General features: G+C 42.7%; 1 protein-coding gene across 1 annotated transcript in view; it reads left to right on the plus strand.

Annotated features, from left to right (window-relative positions):
- The window catches only part of nr2e1 (nuclear receptor subfamily 2, group E, member 1), a gene marked incomplete at both ends in the record, with an annotated part of 9262 nt that extends 90 nt beyond the window's left edge, over nucleotides 1–9172 (plus strand). The window contains 8 exons of the mRNA XM_080533651.1: nucleotides 3258–3403; nucleotides 5049–5136; nucleotides 5564–5799; nucleotides 6549–6695; nucleotides 6979–7075; nucleotides 7776–7925; nucleotides 8063–8168; nucleotides 9010–9172. Of these exons, the coding sequence (XP_080389777.1) occupies nucleotides 3258–3403; nucleotides 5049–5136; nucleotides 5564–5799; nucleotides 6549–6695; nucleotides 6979–7075; nucleotides 7776–7925; nucleotides 8063–8168; nucleotides 9010–9172 (1133 nt within the window). The remainder of the gene's footprint in view (nucleotides 1–3257; nucleotides 3404–5048; nucleotides 5137–5563; nucleotides 5800–6548; nucleotides 6696–6978; nucleotides 7076–7775; nucleotides 7926–8062; nucleotides 8169–9009) is intronic.
- Between the last annotated feature and the right edge of the window lie 3328 nt (nucleotides 9173–12500).

Raw genomic sequence — 12500 nt, forward strand, 5'->3', positions numbered from 1 at the left:
ATAGACAACATAAATAGTATTTACAAGTATTTGAATTCATAAACGTATTAATCGAAAAGCATTTGGTTATGATGCAAAAAAACACTGAATGCGTTTATGGACTTGTAGCTTTCATTTAATGATGGAAGGTCGTGTTACCCACATTATAATTAAGTTTAATTAGTACAAAATTATATTGATTAAATTATTTTCTGTCTTATAATAGCCTCGTTTATTTTATTTGGTATATGTACTATAGGCCTATGATCAAACCCGGACTTCTCATAGTTCATAGGAGCGCTGTGGCTGAAGACTATAGGCTGAAGCCATAACGCTGTGTGTATATTTAGTGTAGATTTATTTCAGATTGTGGCCTATAGCCCCTATCATGACGCTCTTAGCTGCAGGGTGTTTAGTTGTTGTGGATGCAATCCAACATGTCAAAGAGTTGTTACAAGGATGTCACTACCAGGAGGTAACAGCGAGGAGAATGTTGGTATTTTGGTAGAAACTGCGGGAGGCTTTGCGAAAGAGACGAATAATAATATGATGTTTACAATTAAAAAAGGCTTGTAAGCACCTGCTCTTGGAATGATGACATGTGGGCTATCGATAGTGTGTGTGTGTGTGTGTGTGTGTGTGTGTGTGTGTGTGTGTGTGTGTGTGTGTGTATATAATAAATTAACTACATTTAAGTAAGTATTCTTTATTATAATTTTAAGTATTTTTATATAGCCTAGTTTTTTGTTTGAATTTATCATTACATAAAATTGTGGAAGTTAAAGGAGTTTAAGGGACTACTCACTCACTGTAGTATGAAGTGTATATTTAGGCCCTAACCCTAACTGTATAGGGTTATATGTATAGGCCCTAACCCTAACTGTATAGGGTTATATGTATAGGCCCTAACCCTAACTGTAGGGTTATAGTTAGTAGGCCCCAACACTAACTGTATCCAAGGCCTTGGTTTCGTGGACGCCTCAGTGAAATACAATTTGTACACTTTTGTGTCAAAAGAAAAAAGTATTTGAGTTAGGCTGAACTAAACCGTACTAAGTTCATGTCGAAACAGCCTACAACCTGGATGTGTATCGTCTTAGTAACTCCTCCATGTGATACAATCAGATAATATCAATGAGATGTAATATTATAGACAACATAACTATTCTATATGTGTCTTACTGTCAGCAACGCTTTGCGTGATATTATTATTTTGGCTACATTAATAGATGTCATTGGGCAAACCTCAAGACTTTTATTTCAAACGTGTTCAAATATAGGCCTATACATTATCCGAAATAGTTCACATCAAAATTTAAAAAACAAAAAAACAATCAAGATTTTTAATTCTGCTTTTCTCCAAGTTCATACACACATTGTGGGTGGTCACAACAACATTCCCTTCTGTCAGTAAAACTAAGTCTAACTTCTTTCAGCGGGTTTTGGGGTTGATGGTAATTACGTTAATAGAATATTCCATATATCTTTAACCAATTACGACACACAATGGCGCCGAGAGGAACCCCCATGGAGACAAGTTAAAGACGTTTTCCCCCGCACAGCGAAATCATCCGTCATTTCATTTCACCTGTTTCCTTATCACACCATAATGAATACTTTCAGACTTTATTCAGGCTAAGTGATGATGTTTTTCCACGGGGGCGGAAGGAGGCTAGAGTATATGTTGATTAGTCTGTTTCATATTAAGCATGCTGATTATGCATAGCCTATAGTCTTATTTCGATCAACGTTTCAGGCGCCCGAATTTGTTGCATCACGATTTCTTGTATTTATTTGAAAACTACAGTGATCCCAATCATAGCCAATTTAATGCAAGATTGAAATAATTGAAATTGCGATAATTTACAACACTTTACAACACCAACATTGATTTGATCAATTCATTTACTTAATTTACAAGCTAAAATTGAGACTTATTTTTCATTCGTTAGTATATTAGCCTTGACATGATTTTCTTCTCCAAATTAAAATGTTCCGCCTTCCGAATATGAATAGAATTGTATTAGCGAATTCCCATCTTACTCTCCTTTGCGTTTGTCAGCCTTATTGAAGTTCTCAGACTTGTTAGCTGTATTGTATTGAAGCTTCAACTCAGTCGCTTGTTTCGCTGCTCTGTTTTATCGGCTTCTTATCCGAATTCCCATGCTACCCTTTTTGACGGGTCACTGGTGAATGAATGAGCAGGTGGTTAAACGTCAGTGTAATTACGACTTTTTCCCTCCATGGAAAAAAAAGACTCCCTCATATACATACAAATATACTTCTTTTAAATAGATTTGAATACAAAAAAATCTTTACAAAAAAAATAAATCACATTTTTTCCCCATTTAGTACTCCCGGGGTCGATTTACATACACTTCATTTGAGTTGGTGAAACGAGTTGGTGAGCATTATTCTCGGTGCCGTGTCACTCCCTAATCCGCGGGCCTATAGACCCGCCGGATAAAGCAGCTGTCGAGTCCCATTATGAAGAGGAGTTGGCAGCTTGTCGAGTTCGAGGCAGTCAGACGAGGTTCAATGGGGAAAATCATTAAGTTAACACTTTCTCTAATGTCTCCATTGTGCGCCCCCGGGCATTGTCTTACGAGACCTCAGATATGACGCTTCCCACCGAACTCACCGTAAACATACGCGTCGCATTCCCATGGCCATCCGGACGGCCTATAGCCTACTGCTACTGTAATACAACCGTGGTCGAGCATGTGGTCAAGCTGATGTGGAAACTCCTTTTTTGAAGACAGAGCGATGTGTCGATGTGTAGAAAGTGAAAGCTGTAGGCTAGTGTGAACAAAATGCCATGAAAACCGTTCTTGCAGGTGTCATTGGGCAATACTGTATTTCTCCTTTTAAATGAAGAGGAAAACAAATGCTTGCATCACATCTCATCAGTGTGTGTGTGTGTGTGTGTGTGTGTATGTGTGTGTGTGTGTGTGTGTGTATGTGTGTGTGTGTGTGTGTTTGTGTGTGTGTGTGTGTGTGTGTTTCATTCATTATAAGGGGGGGGGGGGTAGTACAGTGCAGACGTATGGGGATTGATTCAGAGGAGACAATTTGCTGATTGATGACGCATAATTATCCATATCCAAGTTTCTTGATTCGCTGTTTGGCTTCGTGGAACCCAATATAGGCCTTCACAACACAACACAACACAACATAACGACTGAAATTAGTTTCACCATCACCACCATGCATATATGAACCTCAACGCAGAAGCCCCCCGGGCCTAACGGGAGTGAATGTCGTTGTGTCCCCTCCAGGTCGGATACTGGACATCCCGTGTAAGGTGTGTGGCGACCGCAGCTCGGGGAAACACTACGGCGTGTACGCCTGCGACGGCTGCTCGGGCTTCTTCAAGAGGAGTATCCGCAGGAACAGAACCTACGTCTGCAAATCCGGCTCCCAGGTGAGACCTTACTGTGTTCTATCATCTTAATCCTATTATATATATATACCTTTTAATTGTTTACCTTTTCCCCAAAACACTGACTGTAGTGTAGGCCTATCTCTGACGCGTATACGTGGTTGTTTTTACGCATGCTCATTATGGGCCGCTGATGTTTTAAAAACGCATGCATGGTTGGTTTTTTACGCATGCTCATATTTTGTCCTATTTTGTCCTATTTTGTCCTATTTGGAGAACCTTCTCTGTGTTAAGTTTCTGTGTTAAATCTCTGTGTTAAGTTTCTGTGTTAAGTTTCTGTGTTAAGTCTCTGTGTTAAGTCTCTGTGTTAAGTCTCTGTGTAAAGTCTCTGTGTTAAGTCTCTGTGTTAAGTCTCTGTGTTAACGTTCTGTGTTAACGTTCTGTGTTAAGTCTCTGTGTTAAGTCTCTGTGTTAAGTCTCTGTGTTAAGTCTCTGTGTTAAGTTTCTGTGTTAAGTCTCTGTGTTAAGTCTCTGTGTTAAGTCTCTGTGTTAAGTCTCTGTGTTAAGTCTCTGTGTCAAGTAAGTCTCTGTGTTAAGTCTCTGTGTTAAGTCTCTGTGTCAAGTAAGTCTCTGTGTTAAGTCTCTGTGTTAAGTCTCTGTGTTAAGTCTCTGTGTTAAGTCTCTGTGTAAATTCTCTGTGTTAAGTCTCTGTGTTAACGTTCTGTGTTAAGTCTCTGTGTTAAGTCTCTGTGTTAAGTCTCTGTGTTAAGTCTCTGTGTTAAGTCTCTGTGTTAAGTCTCTGTGTTAAGTCTCTGTTTTAAGTCTCTGTGTTAAGTCTCTGTGTAAATTCTCTGTGTTAAGTTTCTGTGTTAAGTATCTGTGTTAACGTTCTGTGTTAAGTCTCTGTGTTAAGTTTCTGTGTTAAGTCTCTGTGTTAAGTCTCTGTGTTACGTCTCAGTGTTAAGTCTCTGTGTTAAGTCTCTGTGTTAGGTCTCTGTGTTAAGTCTCTGTGTAAATTCTCTGTGTTAAGTCTCTGTGTTAAGTCTCTGTGTTAACGTTCTGTGTTAAGTCTCTGTGTTAGGTCTCTGTGTTAAGTCTCTGTGTTAAGTCTCCTCGCTGGGAGGGCCCTGGGCTCCAGACCTAATTGCATCAGCTCCCAGGCCATTGACTGGGGGGGGGGGGGGGGGTTAAGCACAGTCCTGCTTTAATGTATCAGGTGTAATCCAATCTAATGTAATGACACTAACGGGCGGATTTAGCCAACAGTGGGCGGGAAGGCCTACTTATCCACTGGGATGAGCCGAGCTGGAGCCCCGGGGGACCAAGTCGATGATGACAGATAATAACACGATCCTTCACCTGTAGATTGGCGTCCTAGGAAGATAATGTTTAAGAACCTCTCTCTCTCTCTCCCTCTCTCTCTCCCTCTCTCTCTCTCACACACACGGTGCTCCTTTTGTCCTTCACTGTGCGACAGCAATTCAACTGAACTGTAATTCTCTCTCTCCCCCCCCCCTCCTTCCCTTCCTCCCTCCCTCCCCCTCTCTCTCCCCCCCCCTCCTTCCCTCCCTCCCTCTCCCCTCTCTCCCCCCCCTCCTCCCTCCCTCCCTCTCCCCTCTCTCCCCCCCCTCCTTCCCCTCCTCCCTCCCTCCCTCTCCCCTCTCCTCCCTCTTTTTCTCCATCGTAGGGGGGATGCCCCGTGGACAAAACGCACAGAAACCAATGCCGAGCGTGTCGCTTGAAAAAGTGTCTCGAAGTGAACATGAATAAAGACGGTAAATAGGCTTAATTGAATTATCATTTTTGGCTGTACGTCGGCAGCGCCATTTCAGTTTGAGGTGGCCAAATCGGATGGAAAAGTGTATTTAACGGAATCAGCTGACAGCGGGGTGAACAGAGGGCGTTATTCATAACCTTCTCATGAGAGGCAACGGCTGCGTTCGTAAATTCGCTGAGAGCGCCGGAGCGCACAGTGCGTTCAACGTCATTAAAGCCAGGGACCAAGTAATTTGATTGAACAAGAGGCATTCCACGAGTGCTGATCAGATTTCCAGAGCCTATTTACGAACGCAGCCAAAGCCTTTCTCCTCATCCCCATGCAGTCTCTTTACAAAATACACACTTTGATTAATGAAGCATTCACGCGCGAGTCGTTTACTAAACAGTCTTGTCCCCCCGCACGCACGCTCTCCCGACGGACAGCCGTGCAGCACGAGAGGGGCCCCAGGACGTCCACCATCCGCAAGCAGGTCGCCCTCTACTTCCGGGGCCACAAAGAGGTGAACGGGTCATCGAACCATTTCTCGGGCTCGTCTCTACCGGGGCCGCCGTTCTTCACCACGGTCACGCAGCTCGAGCCGCACAGTCTGGAGATGAGTACGGTGGCCGGCACGCCGGAGAGACAGACCCTCGTGGGTTTAGCGCAGCCCACTCCGAAGGTAAGCCCCCCACTGTCCTGTCCTCGGCTCACTCCTCTCTGACGGAACAGCGCTGTGCGTAAATTATTAGCTCAAGGAGCCCGCGGGCCGCTTCACATTGCAAAGTGATTTCTCCCCCCCCCCCCCCGCTACCTTTAAGAGGTTTAAAAGTTGACATTCCGGCCCCGACTCAGCAGCTTTCGAGTCACAAATCTGTCATTCATGTTTTCACCCAAATCCAACGCATGCAGCAGCAGCACGAGCCATGACCTCATTGGGGTTTAACTTCTTAGCGCGTTTCTGAGCCATTTCGTCACCATGCAATTATAATATAGGCTGTTCCGTGATTCTAACGTGAGCCACTCATTCTTTATGGTTCATTTTTAGATTAGATTAGATTAGATTAGATTCAACTTTATTGTCATCGCAGAGTATACTAGGCCAACGAAATGCAGTTTAGCATCCAACCAAAAGTGCAAATAGTGATATAAGAACATGATGATATAAATAGAACAAGAATGGTAGTGATAGGTAACTATGTAATATACCGTTATGTGCAGAGGTAGTGTTGTAAAACATCAGTATAGTTTAGAGGTATGTACAGTTATGGGCTATATACAGTTATGGGCTATGTACAGTTATGAGCTATATACAGTTTATGTACAGTTTCTATATGTGCAGAAGTATAAAAGAAGCTATGTCAGGAGTCATGTGCAATGTGCAGTATGTGATCGAGTGTTGCGTAACCTGTTCCACGTCTGACGTCACAGTATCCTCACGAGGTCAGCGGCGCGCCCATGTACCTGTACGAGGTCGCGACCGAGTCCGTGTGTGAGTCGGCGGCGCGCTTGCTGTTCATGAGCATCAAGTGGGCCAAGAGCGTGCCCGCTTTCTCCACGCTCCCGCTACCTGACCAGGTAATCATAATAATAATAATAATAATAATAATAATAATAATAACCTTTATTTGTACAGCACTTTTCCTGCCAAAGCCGTTATGTTCAGTAACGGGTTTTCCAGACAATAGGCTACAAAGGATGGATAAGCCCATATGGCTTCTATCTACATATGCAATAATGAGAAGTTAGACATATAGGCCCGTTATCATCATTATGACACGTGATCTCTATATGTTGATATGTAGATGAATGTATTAGTCAGGTCATTCTGGGGCGCTGAGGTTTGTGCCTCGTGTTGCAGCTGATCCTGTTAGAAGACGCCTGGCGGGAGCTGTTCGTCCTGGGCATCGCGCAGTGGGCCATCCCGGTGGACTCCAACACCCTTCTCGCTGTTTCCGGTATTTATATCTCCCCTACATACACATATATATACAGGTGCTGGTCATATAATTAGAATATCATCAAAAAGTTTATTTATTTCAGTAATTCCATTAATTTCACTTTTTGAATGGAATTACTGAAATAAATCAACTTTTTGATGATATTCTAATTATATGACCAGCACCTGTATATATATACCCTAATATCTCCCTGTTCTATAGGCATGTTTTGGAATCAACATTCGGCCAAATGAGAGAAAACGAAAACCTTTTTGTTTAGCCTACTTGTTACTGTTATACCCACCTCTTGTTGTCGTTCTATGTGAAGGCATGAACACAGACATTATATTATATGTTCTATGTGAAGGCATGAACACAGACATTATATTATATGTTCTATGTGAAGGCATGAACACAGACATTATATTATATGTTCTATGTGAAGGCATGAACACAGACATTATATTATATGTTCTATGTGAAGGCATGAACACAGACATTATATTATATGTTCTATGTGAAGGCATGAACACAGACATTATATTATATGTTCTATGTGAAGGCATGAACACAGACATTATATTATATGTTCTATGTGAAGGCATGAACACAGACATTATATTATATGTTCTATGTGAAGGCATGAACACAGACATTATATTATATGTTCTATGTGAAGGCATGAACACAGACATTATATTATATGTTCTATGTGAAGGCATGAACACAGACAACACAGAGTCCCAGCGGCTGAACAAGATCATCTCGGAGATCCAGGCCCTGCAGGAGGTGGTCACGCGCTTCAGACAGATGCGTCTGGACGCCACCGAGTTCGCCTGTCTGAAGTGCATCGTCACGTTCAAAGCCGGTGAGTTCAAAAGAAGAGGCCCTCCCTATAGCGTGTGCTATAGTCAAAGGACACCCTCAAAGTCCGTTAAGTCAGTGATTGCAATTCAGAAAATATACTGAACTAAACTAAAACCGCGTGGTTCCTTCCAAACGCAGTTCCGACGCACAGCGGTTCGGATTTGAGAAGTTTCCGCAACGCCAGCGCCATCGCTGCGCTCCAGGACGAGGCGCAGCTCACCCTCAACAGCTACATACACACCAGGTAACATTCTGATCTACATACACACCAGGTAACATTCTGATCTACATACACACCAGGTAACACTCTGATCTACATACACACCAGGTACATACACACCAGGTAACATTCTTATCTACATACACACCAGGTAACATTCTGATCTACATACACACCAGGTAACATTCTGATCTACATCCACACCAGGTAACATTCTTATCTACATACACACCAGGTAACATTCTGATCTACATACACACCAGGTAACATTCTGATCTACATACACACCAGGTAACACTCTGATCTACATCCACACCAGGTAACATTCTGATCTACATACACACCAGGTAACATTCTGATCTATACACACCAGGTAACATTCAACAGCTACATGCCTACATCCACACCAGGTAACATTCGGATCCAAGACTAGACAGTTATGTGGCCTGCGAACCTTCAAATCAACTCAACAATAAGGCCGGACACATTGTTCAACAATACCCAAACCCACGCTCAACAACACGTGACGTTAGAATTATAAGGTTCTATCTCCATTTTTGTCAAAATTGAGTTTTTTACATAATCTGATCCATTAGGTGTTTATTAATGCCTGGGTGGTGTTCTTTTTAAAATGTTGACATTTTTGAGTTAGTAATTCATAAAATACAAAGGTTCCATCTCACAGAACATAATGGAATGTAAAAACTTTGACCCTCAATATCTCTGAACTGCCCTAAACGGAGATAGAACCTTCTCATTCTAAGCTCACGAACAGGCGTATTGTAGTCTTCTATTACGCACGTCATAGGCTACAAACGAAGAAAGTGGACTAATACTAACTGTGGTTTCTGGACCCATCTCTCAGGTACCCCACTCAGCCCTGCCGCTTCGGGAAGCTGCTCCTGCTCCTGCCGGCCCTGAGGGCGGTCAGCCCCTCCACCATAGAGGAGGTGTTCTTCAAGAAGACCATCGGCAACGTGCCCATCACCAGGCTCCTCTCTGACATGTACAAGTCCAGTGATATATGAGATATGAGATATGACATCCTGCCAAATGACGGGCCGGGGAGCTAATGACTGTCCCCAAATGGCTCGCACAGACATAAACATTCAAAAACTAATACGCGCCTGCCACGAGTCACCGCGGGCAGATTTCACCTGTTTTTTTTTTTTTTGGAAGAAGAAGAAGAACGGACAACGCACGGAATGCACTCTTCCTCATCATCCGAATCATTTGATAAATAACGGCCATCTTGAACAGACCGTCTGACAGCTTGGTTTATTTCACAGAGTAGACATTAATCGTTGCTTTAGGGTTCTACGTTTTGAGGATGTAACAGATAGATGTGCCTGTATTAAAAAAAGAAGAGACATTTCACAATGCTTACAACAGCAATCAATGGCTTACACACACACACACACACACACACACACACACACACACACACACACACACACACACACACACACACACACACACACACACACACACACACAATAAGGAACATCGTTTACAACAACAGAGTTGTAAAGACTTTTACTAAGGAATTAGGCACCTGTGTGTGATCGACGAACTCTTTAACTTCTATGTTTCCGAGTGTCTAAGACCAATGAGCTTTACGACCAATGAACTTTCAGTTTTGTTGCAATGTTCAACCCGAGCGAATGGAAGAAACCAAAAAGAGATGACGCCGCGCGGCCAGGGGTCGGGTCGCTGTCCACGTGGTCCAGTGCTGAAACCAAAGGCCGCGGCGCGTCATAGATGCGCGAGGAGGCGCATGCAAGGATGAATAACTGTCCCCTCAGGGGGTCCCTTGTGCCCTGTCCCCTCAGGGTGGGAACGCCGACTGGCCCCCACGAGCTCCTGTGATCCCACGCACCGGAGGACTTTTAAAGTAGCCTACGGTTTTAAACCTGTCTGTCGCTTCGGCTCTGGAAACGGAAAAGGCGTCTAATTTGAATGTGCGCATGTCTGTGGTCAAAGCTGACTGTTGCGTTTGTGTTGCTGTGTCCGTGTGTGGCGCAATGTTTAAAAAAAAAAGTTTAGGCTATACTTTGACGTTAGAGACTAATATTGGAAAATAAATATTCAGCACTTGGATTTGTTTGTTGGCTGTAAACATTTTTTCTTTCTCTGTTGTACAAAGTGGGAGTGTTACTTTTGTGACAGTTGTACTGAAATATATTAGAATAAATGATATTGAATTATGGGCGTCCCGTTGAGTTCCAAACGTGTTTATTTTACTTGTGTTTTATTTTATTTTATTAACATCGGTTTTGATAAGTTAATAGGCCACGCCAATTTTCTAAATCAGCTGTTTTGGGATACAAACAACTCAAATGTTAACCAGACAAGTGTTAAAAACCGCTGAATTACTGATGGAACAAATTCCCCAGGTTTTATGGCTGATGTGTCCTGTGCATACTCACCGTCACCGAACACTTTATTAGGAACACATGTACACCTTCTCATTCATGAAATGATCTAATCAACCAAACGTGGCAGCAGCGCAGTGCATCATGGGAGAGGTCAACGGAGAACGGCCAGACTGGCTCGTGACAGAAAGGCTGAGCAGAAACGCATCCCAGAATGCACAGCGTCGAGCCTTGAGGCGGATGGGTTGCAACAGCAGGCCCCCCCTCCCCGTATATAGTGTTCCTAATAAAGTGATCAGCGAGTTTATCTAAAGTTTATGGTTTATCTATGAGGTTATGGCCAATACAATGCCCCATGCAGACCTCGGGAGAAGTCTGTTGCAACAACACAATGATAAGGCAGTAATAATGCTCTGGGAAATGAAGGACTACCCAAATTGTCTTTCCTCTTCAGTTTTTTTAATAAAATACCCAAGCAACAATTATAAAACGTTCTAGCTGCAGACGGCGCTGCTCAAGCCAATCAAACCTTAGACAACCGAACGGACTTGACCAGGAGCCAATCAAACCTTAGACAACCGAACGGACTTGACCAGGAGCCAATCAAACCTTAGACAACCGAACGGACTTGACCAGACCAACAACCTCTGTACGTCACCAGAAATTTCATATATATGCTGAGAAGTCAGGATGGTGGTAATTTAGCCCTCGGGAGAGAATACAGACACACACACAGACACCTAAAATCAGCTCAAATGCAAAAAACAATTCTTCCAACAATACTTTGAAGTCCAATGATACTGTTGTTAATAAAACAAATTATAACCTCGCTTTTCAGCGTCTCTCATTAGAGTAGGAATCAACGATTCACTCTGCTGGGCAGGTTGTCGCTACAAACTGAGAAAACGGAGAAGAACAAAACTGGTCAGAAACGCAACCCTGGCGCTTGTGGAGAGACTTACAGAAATCTACAAAATTGAATGCAGGGTTTCAACAATTCAAATTTAAGACCTTTTTGGACCTTTTTTTAGACCTCTTTGAATATACATTTAGACCTATTCCTGACACCATGTGGCAGCTTTTTGTCATCCTCGAGGTGATGAAATTAGCGATTTCACTGCTGCCATACAGACAAAAAAGGAAGCAAATTGGCATTTTTTTGGGTTCCAGCTTGATTCATTTCCGCGTAAATAGACGTGGTCGGACTGATTTCCTTGCAGGATCTCTTTTTTTAACACCTAGCACCTAATTTTTAGACTGAATAACTGAAATGTAAGACCTTTTTAGGCCTTATAAATCGGATGGCTGGATTTTAGACTTTAAGGCTTTTTAAGACCAGTGAGGGAACCCTGAAAACAAAAATCTACAAAATTGAATGTCTGGAAATGTGTTTCAGGATCAACAGGAAATGGGAGAAATTCGGAATTAATAATTGATCCCTATCGAAATCAGGGAACCTAATATAAGACAACGATATGAATTCCCAAATCACTAATATCTAACTTACTAATATCATTGTCATCAGATGGACTCAATTCAACTTATTGAGTAACTTGAAGAAATGTTTTGCATTTGAGCACATTTCAGGAGAGCCACAGCAAGGGGGGGGGAGGGGTAGTAGAGGGGGAGGGGGTAGTAGACCGTTGCAAACAGGTCTTCTCTGTTTTTCAGGTTTAATCAATTATAGATTTTTGGAGGAATTCTGTGTTCACTTGGAAAGCGTCCAGGAGGTTGTTTACATAGACATACATTAGGACGTGCACATAGACATACATTAGGACGTGTACATAGACATACATTAGGACGTGGGGGGAATCGTGAATGCATTTCAATTTCAGGGTCTGGAGCAACCAAAGGTGAACATTTAGAAAGGGGGTGTGGACTTCTTATAGGCATAGTACACAGTCCTGACACAGGTGCAGTTTGCAAGTGAGAGAGAAGACCAAATAGACTTCGGCAACAGGTCTACTGTCATGGCACT

This window comes from Nansenia antarctica (genome assembly GCF_963989245.1).
Source record: "Nansenia antarctica genome assembly, chromosome: 6".
NCBI classification, from domain to species: domain Eukaryota; kingdom Metazoa; phylum Chordata; class Actinopteri; order Argentiniformes; family Microstomatidae; genus Nansenia; species Nansenia antarctica.